The 12,997-nt window shown below is 44.8% G+C and overlaps 1 protein-coding gene across 4 annotated transcripts in view; it reads left to right on the top strand.

Moving 5' to 3' along the window:
- Positions 1–2,519: 2,519 nt before the first annotated feature.
- KDM6A (lysine demethylase 6A) overlaps positions 2,520–12,997 on the top strand; it is a 172,716-nt gene continuing 162,238 nt past the window's right edge. For 3 of the 4 annotated variants that reach the window (XM_056131063.1, XM_056131065.1, XM_056131062.1), the window contains exons 1-2: positions 2,520–3,071; positions 3,286–3,349. In XM_056131063.1, coding sequence (XP_055987038.1) covers positions 2,914–3,071; positions 3,286–3,349 — 222 coding nt within the window. In that variant the 5' untranslated portion in view covers positions 2,520–2,913. The remainder of the gene's footprint in view (positions 3,072–3,285; positions 3,350–12,997) is intronic. The other variant, XM_056131066.1, reaches the window with a different exon arrangement.

The raw sequence follows: 12,997 nt of genomic DNA, 5'->3' as shown, positions 1-12,997 counted from the left end.
ACAATAGCCTTTCAGTCACTGACTATGGCCCTAAAACCAAAAAAAAAAAAAGTGCTGGCAATTGGACACAAAGGAAAAGTGCAAGGGTTTAGAGCACTTATTGTGTAAGCACATGGTCATGAGTTCAAATCTCCAGTGTCATGAGTTCAAACCCTTTGTATTCAAGAAGTATGAACCTGGCAGTTCTGTTTGAACCTGGCAGCTTTTCTGTCAGTCATTTCCAGAGCTATAAGTCATTTCTGGCTCTGCCACAGTGAGGTGTGTGAGCATTACAAAAAGGGATGCAACCCTTGGCAAGCACAGAAACTTTAAAGATGCGTGAGCACCATAGCTGGGAAGTGCCACCTCTGCGAGCAAACCATAGCAACCCTCAGCAAGCAGCGCAGCCATAACTTTGGGCCTCATTGATGACTGCAAGCCGTGGCAAATTCATGCAAGCACTGCAACCAAATGGGTGCAAACCTTGGCCACACTGCAGCAGAGTATGAAAGCACTGCAACCTGGTGTGCAAAACCCTGGGAGCATCACAGCCAGACATCTATGCACCCTCCCTCACCCAAACAATAAAACCGGGAAGAGAATAAAAGAAATTTTTAAAAAAGTGATGGTTATCTGTAACGCATGGTTTAGAGTATAATAAACTTTCCCAGGGTCATGCAGGCTGTGTAGGGTAAGACCCAGTCTAGGTTGGCCTGACTGTAGCCCCACGCAGTGCAACCACTTCATATAATTCTGCTACTATCTCTACTTATGGAAGGAAAGGTTTTGAGGGGTTATGGATGATTAGCACTTTAATTCCTGGAAAGGGTCTATGTCAAGACTTACAGATTTCAGAAAGATGGCTTAATATTAGCAGAATTTGTATCTCAAGTCTGCAAGTATCAAGAGTGTGAGATATAGGGGTGTGAAAAATCTTCCAGGCTTTGAAGGTCTTCTTGCACAAAGCTAAATAAGCATGTTTTAATTTAGCTGTAGAAAATCTTCAACCCTCTCTACTCACTCAAGTAAAATGAAATACCATAAAGAATGGAAGAGGTGTTTCAGAAAAAGTAATTAAACATGAAACATAGCCTATATAAAACTACAGTTTGTTAGTCTACTTACTAGGCTCCGGGGAACAATTTAAAACTGTGCAAAATCATTTGGGATTTCCACAGTTTCTCACTGAACACTGCTAGGATTTACTGAGTCAGCACCGAATTTTTTTTTTTTTGTATTTTGAAATCCAAGTTTAAATATGTCAGTTGGTTATATTATTAAAGATCACAAGATTTTATGTCTTAAAGGGGAACTTGTCTTCATGCGTCCATTAATATTCCCTATCTCTAAAGACAGGAGTTGTGGCTTGTATTATACTAAATGAATCTTATTAAATTTGTCTTTTAGAAGTGCATAATGAGTCCAAGACTTTTCTTTTACATTTCTCCAGATTGTACTACGCGATGGAACACCAACCCAAACTTTTCTTGCATGTGAGCCTCCAAAAGAACCAGAAAGTGTTACTGTTTGTCTAATTGGCATGTTAATGAAGGTAGAAAAAGGTTTTTCTAGGTTGCAAGCTGTGATGTTCTTAATTATGTCTTTTCTCAACTCTTCCACGAAGGACCCACTGAGATCACAGCAACAAAAACCAACATTCTGTCTATCCCGCTTAGCAATCTTTAACTGCTTTTTTTCTCACAATATTATAACGAACTTCTGATAAATGGCGGGTAGTACGAACATTTGGTTCCAAAGTGCGGCCAACAGACCGCCGGGGGTGGGGAGCCAGAGTCAGAGGAACAGACCCGGTGGGCGATTTTTCGAAAGTTCCCTCTTTCCCACTCCACTTTCGGCCCGAGGGAGGGGATCGCGGCCACAGCGCAGTCCATGGTCTAATGCGACGCCCCAGTCTTCGGGGTACAGGGCCGCTAGCCACTCCCTAAACTCTCCTCGCGGAGGCCATTATTTCTGATGCCTAAAATATGAGCTTTCATCGGGGTGCGGAGGTCAGGGGCCGTAAGACGAGACCCTTACCAGACCCTAAGAGGTTCGGGGCCCTTGGAGCGCGGGACTGCCGAATTCGCGGTCTGGGCCCACCCGAGCTCCCAAGTAGGCAAAGACCGTGGACGGAGTCCTCGCTCGCTGCTGGCGCCCGACGCGGGCGGTGCCGGACCTCGCCCTTCCCCTCCGTCCCCTCCCCCGCCCGAACCGGCCGCGGCTCCCGAGGTGACACTGCCCGGACCCTCCATTCTCTGCCCTAGAGTATTTAACTAGCTCAACCTAACTAGCTACTCCTCTTGGTGCCAACCCTTTTCCATAACAGACAGGCCCACCAGCCAATCATCGGTCAGAATTGGCGTGCGTCCCGCTCCTCGTCCGTTGCGGCCTCAGTGGGCGGGGCTCGGGCAGCTAGCAAGTTAAGTGGAGTCACGGCTGACGTGCGTCAACAAAGATCACGTGAGAGAAGCGGGCAGCGCTGATTGGCTAAGCTTGCCGGGCGGGGAGGGGGGGTCACGGCGGCGGCGTGGGGTTCGCTGTGTGACACAATTACAACAACTTTGTGCTGGTGTCGGGGAAGTTTGTGTCTCGAACGAATTCCCCCCCCCCACCACTCCGAGCCCCACAGCGCCTCGCTCTCCGGCTATTTCCGCCATCCCCGCCCGTGGCTGCCCCTTGCCCACTCCCGCGATGTGACCCTAGAGCCGAGCCGCTGCCGCTGCCGCTCCCGACCCGGGGGCTTCGGAGCCCCTGCCGCCGCCGCCTTCACCGCCGCCGCTTTGGGATCTTTCGTCGCTGCCGCCCGGGGCGGAGGAGGAAGCGGCGATAAAGTTGGTGTGCCGGTCCCGCGTGGAGATTGGGGCACAGTCGCTCCTGGTCCCGGCCGGGGGGGGGGGGGTGTCGGCGTTGGAGTTGTGAATTCGCTGCGTTTCCATGAAATCCTGCGGAGTGTCGCTCGCTACTGCCGCCGCCGCCGCCGCTTTCGGTGATGAGGAAAAGAAAATGGCGGCGGGAAAAGCGAGCGGCGAGAGCGAGGAGGCGTCCCCCAGCCTGACAGCCGAGGAGAGGGAGGCGCTCGGCGGGCTGGACAGGTACGGGTCGCCGTCGCCCGCGCGGTCAGCTCCGGACGGACTCGCGCCACTCTCCGGGGAGGCCCTTGCGCGAGTCGCCAGTGGCGGCGGCGGGGCGGGCACCTCGGGCTGGGCGCTCCCCGCGCTGGAGCGGCCACCGGGGCCTCGGGCTCGGGCAGGGATGGGTCGGTGGCGTTCCCGGAGCACTAACAAGCCGCGTGTTCACTCCCCACAGCCGCCTTTTCGGGTTCGTGAGGTTTCATGAAGATGGCGCCAGGATGAAGGCCTTACTGGGCAAGGTAAGGTAGCTGCGGGGCCGGAGCGCGGAATCGGGTTCCCCCGGCCGGCACCCCGCTTGCCCGGGGCCCCCGCGGCCAGGCCGACGCTCATTGTGGTGGCGAACTGCGGCCGAGGGGCTTCCGGAGAACTCTTTTCTGCTTCTGCTCTTGCTCTTTCCCTTATCCCGGACCCCTTGCTCGCTCCCTTGCGAAGTCGCCCTCGCTTGTGGCCGGAGGAACCGGGATGGCAAGGCTTTGGGGCCGAGCTCAACTACTGGCGTTGGCCGAATTGCCAGCGTTTGGGGGGTTAGATCGATGTCACCCGGGGCGTCTGAGTAGAGGGCGAAGGGCAGAAACTGTGAAGATTTTCCCGAATGTCCGATTAGCTTGCCTCCCAGGGTTTTATTATTTTTTTTTCCTCCTGGCAGGCTGTTCGGGTGTCTACGGGGAGCCAACCAAACGCTCGGGGCTTTCTTGTGCTCCGACTCCCCTAAAGGCGACGGAAGGGTTGGTGAGGGGTGCGGGGAGTTGCACGTAGTTTTTAGGGCGTTGAAGAGTTTGCATTGGGCTGTTGACATGCAACTCGAGTGGTCCGTGTTTCACCTGAACTTCCGTGACTATTTACTTTCCGGGGGTCCTCCTGCCTTCCAAACACCGCAGCTATTTGGGGAACGTGTCCTCACCTTGGAGCCTCGTTTCCCCTGTATCTGACAGGGGAGGCCGCGAGGGCATAGGGGTATAGTTGTCTTGTTTATTTGTATGGAAAGTTGTTGGCACTGTCATTTAGTTAAGTAATGGCTGCTCCTATCGGCCCAAGATGGCGGGACAGGGTGGGAGGAGAAAGTGAAGGGGGGGGCGGTTTATGGGAGGGAGGAGAGGTAAACATGGAAATAAATAGTAGAGACGAATAGACCTCTCTTTCGGGAATGTAAAGCACGGTGGTGCTTAATAAAAATTACCCAGACTTACTTGCATGTAGAAATTGAGTACCTTTCCCAACCTGGGAAGTGGCATTCAATAGCCCGGTAAGCATTCATAAGCTGATCAACCTGTAGCACATTTAGTTACCCATCTGTAAGCTGTTGAACAAAGGCTGTGGAGTCTCAGTCTGTCCACAGCAGTTTGTTATCTCCTGACCAAAATCTGATTGGAATAATTCTTGCGTGCTGTCTTAATTGTGACCGTGAAAGTTGGAGTATGCTCTATTGGTGCTGTTTCCATTAGACGTTTTCTTTTCTAGCTGAAATTAGTAGGTTTGCTTTTGACACCTAGCTTTATTGTTGCAGTTGAGAAGGAAGTTTGAAATGATGAAAGCGTGGTAGGTAATTCCTGTTTTTTTCTATCTTCAATGTAGCCCCGATTTTTGGTAAGCGATTTGGATTTGGAGAGTCTAATTTCTTTTATCTGTAATTACACTTCTATTTTTGTTTCCAGTAACTAAGTATAAAGGGTTTCGGTCACAAATAATGACTTGAAAGCTAGATATTGGGTAAGCCCAGTCCCTTTGACCATATAGAGAACTTGAATTAAACTTTGACTTTGTAGCTGTTAATTGGCTTCATTAAAATTGTCACTGAAAATAAATAGCTCTGAGATGGTTTAAGTTTAAAAGTTTTTTTTTTTAATCTTTCCAGCCCCAGTATTTTAAATGCTTTATTTAAATACTAGACTACTGTCAAAGTTGTCATTCCAGAAGATTAAACAAAAGATTTTAAGTTGAAGGAGCATTGTTTTTGGAGTTCATTATTTGAGGTTCAATTGGGGGTTGGTAAAATTGTAAAGATAATCCGTTTGGAAGTTTAGGCAAGTCTAATTCTTTTGGTTATGGTAATGATGGAGTATATGGAATCTGATGTCTTACTTGAATAATATGTAAAATGCTAGTTGATTCCATGTTTCAGAATGAGCATATTTAGATGGATTCTTAGTGAATGGTGCTTAACATTGGATTTCAGATTATAATGCAGTATCGAGTTTAGATGGTAAAGAACTCATCATTTTCAGATTTTAAACTCTGAGTCATGTGAAGTAAACAAAAATTGTTACTTCACATTCAATGCTTGTGAGGTTCTATATGCAGTATTTAGGTCAAGATTTACTAGTCTTAACATTAAAATAAAGCATTTGAAGAGTGTGCTCATAACCTCATGCAGTTCTTAATGAGCTTGATATAGTGAAATATATAATGTTACATTTGACATTATATAACCTTGCATCATGGGTTTGGATTGGAATTTGAACAGAATGAATGAGCTGGAATCCTGCTATAGGAAGTATTAAATAATTTAGTTCTCGTTCATCTTTTGAATAGTCCTGGGAAACTGTAATGTTGAGCTGTATTGGTTTCAGAAATTTTATTTTCTGAAAGTCTTAAATAAAAGTGGGCTTTTCTTTGCTGAATATAGGTTTAGGTAGACTACTTACCTGAGTACAAATAATGGAATAGAAGTAACACTCAGGAATCTCTTTAAAAATTAGTTTTTGGTTTGGGTGCCACACCTGCTCGCACCAGGGCTTACTCGGGGATCATTCCTGGCATTGCTCAGGGAACCATATGGAATTCCAGAATGGAACCCGGGTAGGTTGTGTGCAACTCAGGCACCTTACTTCTGTATTATATCTCTGGCCTCCAGGATTCTGTTTATCTGTGAATTTTTGTTATACTATATCTCATCAAATTTAAATTGGTCTGCACTTTGTATAATAATTTTTTATTTTGAACAGAAGCTCAGCCATTACTACTTAAATTCTTATTCCTTTGTGTGTGCCCGTGTTTGCATATAATTAGATCTTTCAGATTCTTTTTTCATATTTTTCATTTTAAAAAATAAAGATGACTAAAAAGGCTTAGTAAAATTTTAAACCTTTGATGAGTGTCGCTTACCCCTAAATTTATATATTCGTTTTTCAGATATGAGTATGCTTCATTTCTCTTGCTCTCCAAATGTTTTTGTGAGATTTACTTATATTTGCATTATTGAATTTTTGTTTGTATAATTGGCAAATTGATACACAATACATAGGCTTTTGGAGTAAAAAAATTAGTAATACAGTATTTTCGTTGTAATGTTTTCATTCTGTTAAGGATTGTAAATAGCAATGGGTTGGTTAATCAGAATTCTTGAAATATAGCATAGTACTGAACACTTTGTTCTCTAAACTGCTGGCCATAGTCAGGATTATCATTTTTTAATCATAATGGAGTTATTGTGAAGTAATTAAGTGAAACATTTTATTTTTGATTTTTGGGCTACACCCAGCAGTGTTCAGGGACTATTCTTGGCTCTGATCTGAAGTGACTCTTGGCTTGGGGTACTGTATGTGGTGTTGGAGATCCGGAAATGGGTTGGCCACATACAAGGCAATTGCCTTAAATCCTGTGTTATCTTTCTGACCCTAAGTAAAGACATTTTAATAGAAATTAACTGCTGACTCAGTAAATTTTTTGGGACCCTTTTGGCTTAATCTTGTTCTCAGTTGGAAAAGGAATGGTGTTAAAAGTGTAACATAGGTTATGTAGCATAGTATACAAAGATATAAATATAGTGTCTTAAAGTTTATAGAGCCAAAGAACTGGGGGATCTTAATCTGTGTTGGGAAGCTAATGATAAAATACACAATTGTTTATTTGAATACCCCAGTTATTGTGGAGACCTTACCTGGTCCTAGGATTCAATCCAGGGCCTCTTATGAGCTCATGTACAGGCCTGGGCTCTTAACTCTTGAGTTAAATCTCCCCCTCTTCCCTTCCCTGTCCCCCAACCTAATTGTTTGTAATTCTAATAATAGATTATGTAAAACATCTCTAAGAGAAAGAATTGTTAACCATTTAAAAGCTTACATACTTTTTCCCTCTTAGGATTTACTCATAACAATAGCTGGCATTTGAAGTATTTTACATAAAGGAAGTAGTTTTACATCCATTAAAGCCTGTTTTTCTACAAATCTGGTTAGTTTGTATGTTAATTCAGGGAAAATAGTTGTAAGTTTAGAGGTGGCTTTTACTTTTTTTTTCCCCCTCTCTTTTTGGGTCACACCCAGCTATGCACAGGGTTACTACCAGCTCATGTACTCAGGAATTACTCCTGGAAGTGCTGGGGGACCTTATGGGATGCTGGGAATTGAACCCAGGGCAGCCGCAGGCAAGGCAAATGCCCTACCTACTGTGCTATCGCTGTAGCCCCCAAGGTTTTTACTTTTAAATAATTTGATTTGGTGTTTAAAATTATTCTCTATGATATGTTCTTTATTGGCATATCTTCATTTCCAGAGCCACAGAAGGTTTGTGTTTCAACAGCAACCATATAAAATTAGGTCTTTAGCTTGATGTACTTTTAAAAGTAACGTTATAGGCAAGGGGTGATAGTACAGGGTTATAGAGCAAGCTTCCAACCTGAGTTTGATGCCTGGCACAACATGGCTTCTTGAACTTTGCCTTGGAGGCCTCCATCACTGGTAGTCCTCACATTACAGAAAGGCCCCAATCAGCACCACACCCTTGGACACTAGTTCATGACTACCACTGATTAGCCAGGTTTCACCAGGAGTACCCCGGACCCAAAAATGAACTTTGTAGTTTGTAAATGTAAAGAGGTCTTCCAAAAAGACATTTTTTGTTTACCTGAAATTTTGATATCTCCTTGGCAATAAAGCTGTAGCAGGTATAACTGTAGGAATGCTGGGATTTTTTTTAATCCCCTCCACTGGATAGAGCTTTCTTTAGAGTTAATTGAAAATGGAAATAACTAGGGAAGATTTCACTGCCACCTAAATATTTCAGGTTTAAGAAACTACCCGAGATGAGTTTTTGTGACTTAAATGGTGAAGTTGAATAATGGGCTAGACACATTTTGCTTTCCCTTCCTTTCCTTTTGCAACGACTGGGGTTTGAAAACATGCTTGGTTTTACTTATCTGGGGTCACACACTTTAGTTGCAGCACTTGCACATGTGCTCACCAGTTGTCTCATATTGAGTGTTGTGCTAACACGTGTGTGTGTGTTGTGCGTGTGTGTATGTGTGCGTGCTTGTTCCACACTCATGGCTGAGGTATTGGCTCATCTTTTAGTTGAGGTGCTTGCCCATACCTGACTCTGTGCCAAAGATCACACATGTTGTAATGACAGGATTATACTTGGTGTATGTAGACAGCATAAGGGATTGAATTTATGATTTTTACATTTGTGAGGCAGGTGTGAGCTATCTATGGACCACTGGGCCAGACATTATTGTTTTTGAAAATTAAAATTTTTTGGTCTTAGGTCACTTCCAGAGGTGCTTGATGTCATGCTGGGGGTTTGAACTGAGGACTGCAGTATTCTAGGCAAGCACCTTACTTAACCAACTTGGGCCCTTTGGCTAAACAGTGATGGGGCTGGGAAGATACCTCAAAGGGGAGTGGAGTATGTGCAGAGTTCTGTACCTAGCATCACATGCCCCCTAACCTCCAGATACAGTCCTTCAAGGTCCAGTCAGCACAGTATTACTTGATTTGAGTATGAGCCATCACATCAGCTATGTATTACCAGGCCAAATAAATATGGCAGAAAGTAGCCTGTGGGTACCTCAGCACCTCTGGATAGGCTCCTAATGAAAAATAATAGATGATCCAGAGAGATAGTATAGCTGGTTGGGTGTTTTGCCTTGCATACTTCCAACCTGTGTTCTATCCCTGACATCCGGTGTAGTCTCCTGAAGCACTGCCAGGAGTAATTCCTGAGTGCAGAGCTAGGAATATCAACTGAGCATCACTGGGCATGACCCTCCACCCTTGCCCCCATCCCCCAAACAAACAAAAAACAACTCCATAGAGTTCAGTGCTTGGCTAGTTACAGAGCAAATCTTTTTTTCTGATTTAGGTTGTATCATATTTAGCTTTTATTTATATAGTATTAATGTCTTGGGGCTGGAGCGATAGCAGAGTGGTAGAGTGTTTGCCTTGCACGCAGCCGGGGTGGTAGATCCGGGTTCGATTTCTCCACCCCTCTCAGAGAACCCGGCAAGCTACCGAGAGCATCTTGACTGCAAGGCAAAGCCTGGCAAGCTACTCGTGACGTATTCGATATGCCAAACACAGTAATTCCAAGTCTCACAATGGAGATGTTACTGAACCCGCTCAAGCAAATCGATGAACAACGGGAGGACAGTGCTACAGTGTTAATGTCTTAAAGATTTGATAGAATTCTTGTTCTTTTTTACATTGAAGTTTATTACGATGCTTTGAGCTCTTTGGAATGGATGCCAATGACTGATAATTGTGGGCTGGAGCGATAGCACAGCGGTAGGGCGTTTGCCTTGCACGCAGCCAACATGGCCGACCCGAGTTCGATTTCTCTGCCTCTCTCAGAGAGCCCGGCAGGCTACCGAGAGTATCTCGCCCGCATGGCAGAGCCTGGCAAGCTCCCCGTGACGTATTTGATATGCCAAACACAGTAACAACAAAGTCTCCAATGGAGACGTTACTGGGCCCGCTCGAACAAATCGATGATCAACGGGAGGGCCTTTACTTTACTGATAACTTTGCATTATTAGTATTTTTGAAATGTATCTAGAGAGCTAATTCATGTTATGAAAACATTACCAGATTGAGTTAACACTCTAGTATTAGAACCCGGGACTTGGCTTTCTCCACATGTACACGCCCCAGGCATCCTCTAGGACCCAGGAACGCTCTCATCCCTGAGCCTCTTCCTGTTCATCCCCAACGCTGTGCCCCATCTTTTTCCACCCCCAGGTTGTGCCCCCCACAGACACCTCGTACCCGTAGGGGGCGTAGCCTCTGTAGAAGTGGGCATGACCTCCTCAGAAATGGGCATAGCCTAATTTTGGGCCGCAGATAGTTTAGCCATACCCAGCAATATTGTGTAACATCTCCGTCTCCATAACTCCACACCAACATGAAGAAACTACGCAAATCCCCACCACGTGGGGAGAACGATGAAAAAAGTCCAGAAGCCTCAGTAGTGCTACTCATCTAAGGGACCTCTCTGAGAAAGAATTCAGATAAGAAGTAATGAAGATGTTAAATGAACTCAATGAAACAGTGAGACAGATGTCCAGTAAATTAAAGGAGAACATGAGAGAAACAATCGAGAAATTATGGGAAGAAATGAGAGCAGAAATTGGAAAGCTGGCTACGCACAGAAATGTCACGAATCAAAGATTCCGTAGATGAAATAAAAAATTCAGTCTGTGCCCTCAACAGTAGAATGACCACAGCTGAAGACAGAATCAGTGAGCTGGAAGATCAGCTGCACCAAGCCTACAGGCAACAACAAACAATGGTAAAGGACCTCAAAATAGCTCTAGAACGAATCAGAGTCCTGGGAGACAATTCCAAGAGGAACAACATTAGAATCATTCTGGTACTCCACCAGAAGGTCAGGGAAACAATCTCAGTGAAAAAGCCACGGTCAAACAAATCATTACTGAAAAGTTCCCAGAGTTGGACAATGCAGCCATTCAGATTCAAGGAGTCCGAAGGGTGCCAGCTAAAAGAGACCCTAACCAAAACACTCCAAGACATGTCATAGTTAGAATGATGGATGCTGCGGATAGAGACACAATACTGCAAGCAGCAAGGTCAAAGAAGGAAATCACATACAAAGGAGCACCCCTTAGATTCACAGCAGACCTATCAGAGGAAACCATCCAAGCCTGAAAGCAATGGTGGGATATAGTGAAAAAACTCACTGAAATGAGCGCTTCACCAAGAGTACTCTATCCGGCTAAACTCTCACTCAAACTCTAAGCAACAGTACACTATTTTCTGGATAAACAGCAGCTCAGGAACTTCATAGACTCAAAACCAAACCAAAAAGAAGGGCTAAAGGGGCTACTATAAGACAAGACAAACCCTACAAGCACAACAGACCCTTACAGAAAGATGACACAAAACCCCATAACAATAATCTCTCTTAACGTCTGTGTAAACTCACACAAAGGGGGCACAGTACACAGCGGCAGTGGCTCTATCTCTCCCGTCGCCCACGTTTGGTAGTCTCACCCTTTTCCCACCCCGGAGAGGTCGATGGCGATGGTCAGGCAGAGGAAGGAAACCAGGGCCAGGCTGATAGGTATTAGTCGTAGTTTATTCTGATCCTCTCTTCATCTCTGTCTCTGCTCCCTGCTTCTTCCTCCCCCATGCTACTTCATTCTCCTTCTCCATCCCCCTTCATCCTCCTTCTCTTCCTTCTGATCCCCTCTGATCCCTTCTGACCTCTGCTTCTTCCTTCTCAACCCCTTCTGCACCCCTCTGAACATCCAGCCCACTCCTACAGTCTAGTTAAATCCCAAAGCATGAGGGGTTGGGGGAACAATTACACATAGGTGTGGTCACAATCAATAGGGGTAGAACTCAATGCGGGTAGAAATCTTAGCCTCAGGGAAAGCCGCTCCTAAAACAGAGCCTTTCTTAGCAGGAGGACCCACCCTAGAGCAGAATCCCAAGGGTGTGTCTCTCCTCTCCTTGCCGCACAAGCATATAAGAATATATGATATAAATAATTTTGTATGGATATAGTAAGAAATATCTTAAACTTATAGAATTGCTCTCCTAGGGCCATCTCGATCTCAGACTACAGTGCTTAGGCCAGATAGTCTTGTCTTTCCCACCCCTAGCAGGATCCTAGTCTCGTTGTTACTTTTGGATTATGACAGCATTTGTCTATGATCAAGCTCTTAACTTATAGTTAAGAATCGTGGCACTTTGGCCTGGCCCATTTCGATGCCAGGATAGCTCACCGCTTGCCCTGGGTCCATTCAGTCCCTTGTCGGGACCCTGCTTTTGGGGTGTTAGGAACTAAGGGCAACTGAGGCTTAAGTCAAGAAAGCAGATGCCCGGGAGTGAATAATATTCAAAGCCAATCAAATCCTAAGTTTGAAAGCATAATGTTAATGGTCTTCCTGTATCTATACAAAAAGATATTACTTTAAAGTAAACTGTTCATAGGGCATAAGGAGAGGAGAAAGGCAATATTTCACTCGTACATATAAAATCATAGATTTCTGGGAATCTGACCTTACAAATTAACGGTCTCATTAAGGGGGAAGTTGATTAACTGGGTGGGGAGGAGAGCATAGGGAAGACTGTTTACAGATAAACACAATGGAGTGGAAGTGCCTCAGGAGCACTGTGGTGGGTGTAACCAGATAAACCTAAGCTTCTTGTGGAAGAAGGGCAAAGCAATGTTATCCTACAAACCTCAGTGGTCTATATTCACCAATTAAGAGACACAGAGTGGCAAAATAGATTCAGAGACAAAACCCAACATTCTGCTGCCTACAAGAAACTCAACAGTCAGAGCAAACACAGACTGAAAGTTAAAGGATAGAAAACAATCCTGCAAGCAAAACAGCTCCTTGAAAAAAGCTCGGGTGATCATACTGGTATCCGACAACATAAATTTCAGGTTGAAAAAGATTAGAAGGCCATTTTCTGTTCATCAAGGGATATGTACAACAGGAAAAAATCACACTCTTGAATGTAAACGCACCTAATGAGAGAAGAGCTAAATATTTAAAACAACTGCTAACAGATTTTAAGGAGAACATTGCTAGCAACACAGTAGTAGTTGGAGACTTCAACATCGCCATATTACCTCTGGATAGATCAACAGGAACAAAATTCAGAAAGGAATCATTGGCTTTGAAAGAAGAAATAGAAGAGAAA

This window comes from Sorex fumeus, unplaced genomic scaffold, assembly GCF_029834395.1.
Source record: "Sorex fumeus unplaced genomic scaffold, SorFum_2.1 ptg000086l, whole genome shotgun sequence".
In the NCBI taxonomy this organism is placed as follows: domain Eukaryota; kingdom Metazoa; phylum Chordata; class Mammalia; order Eulipotyphla; family Soricidae; genus Sorex; species Sorex fumeus.
This window is presented reverse-complemented; position numbering and strand designations above follow the sequence as displayed.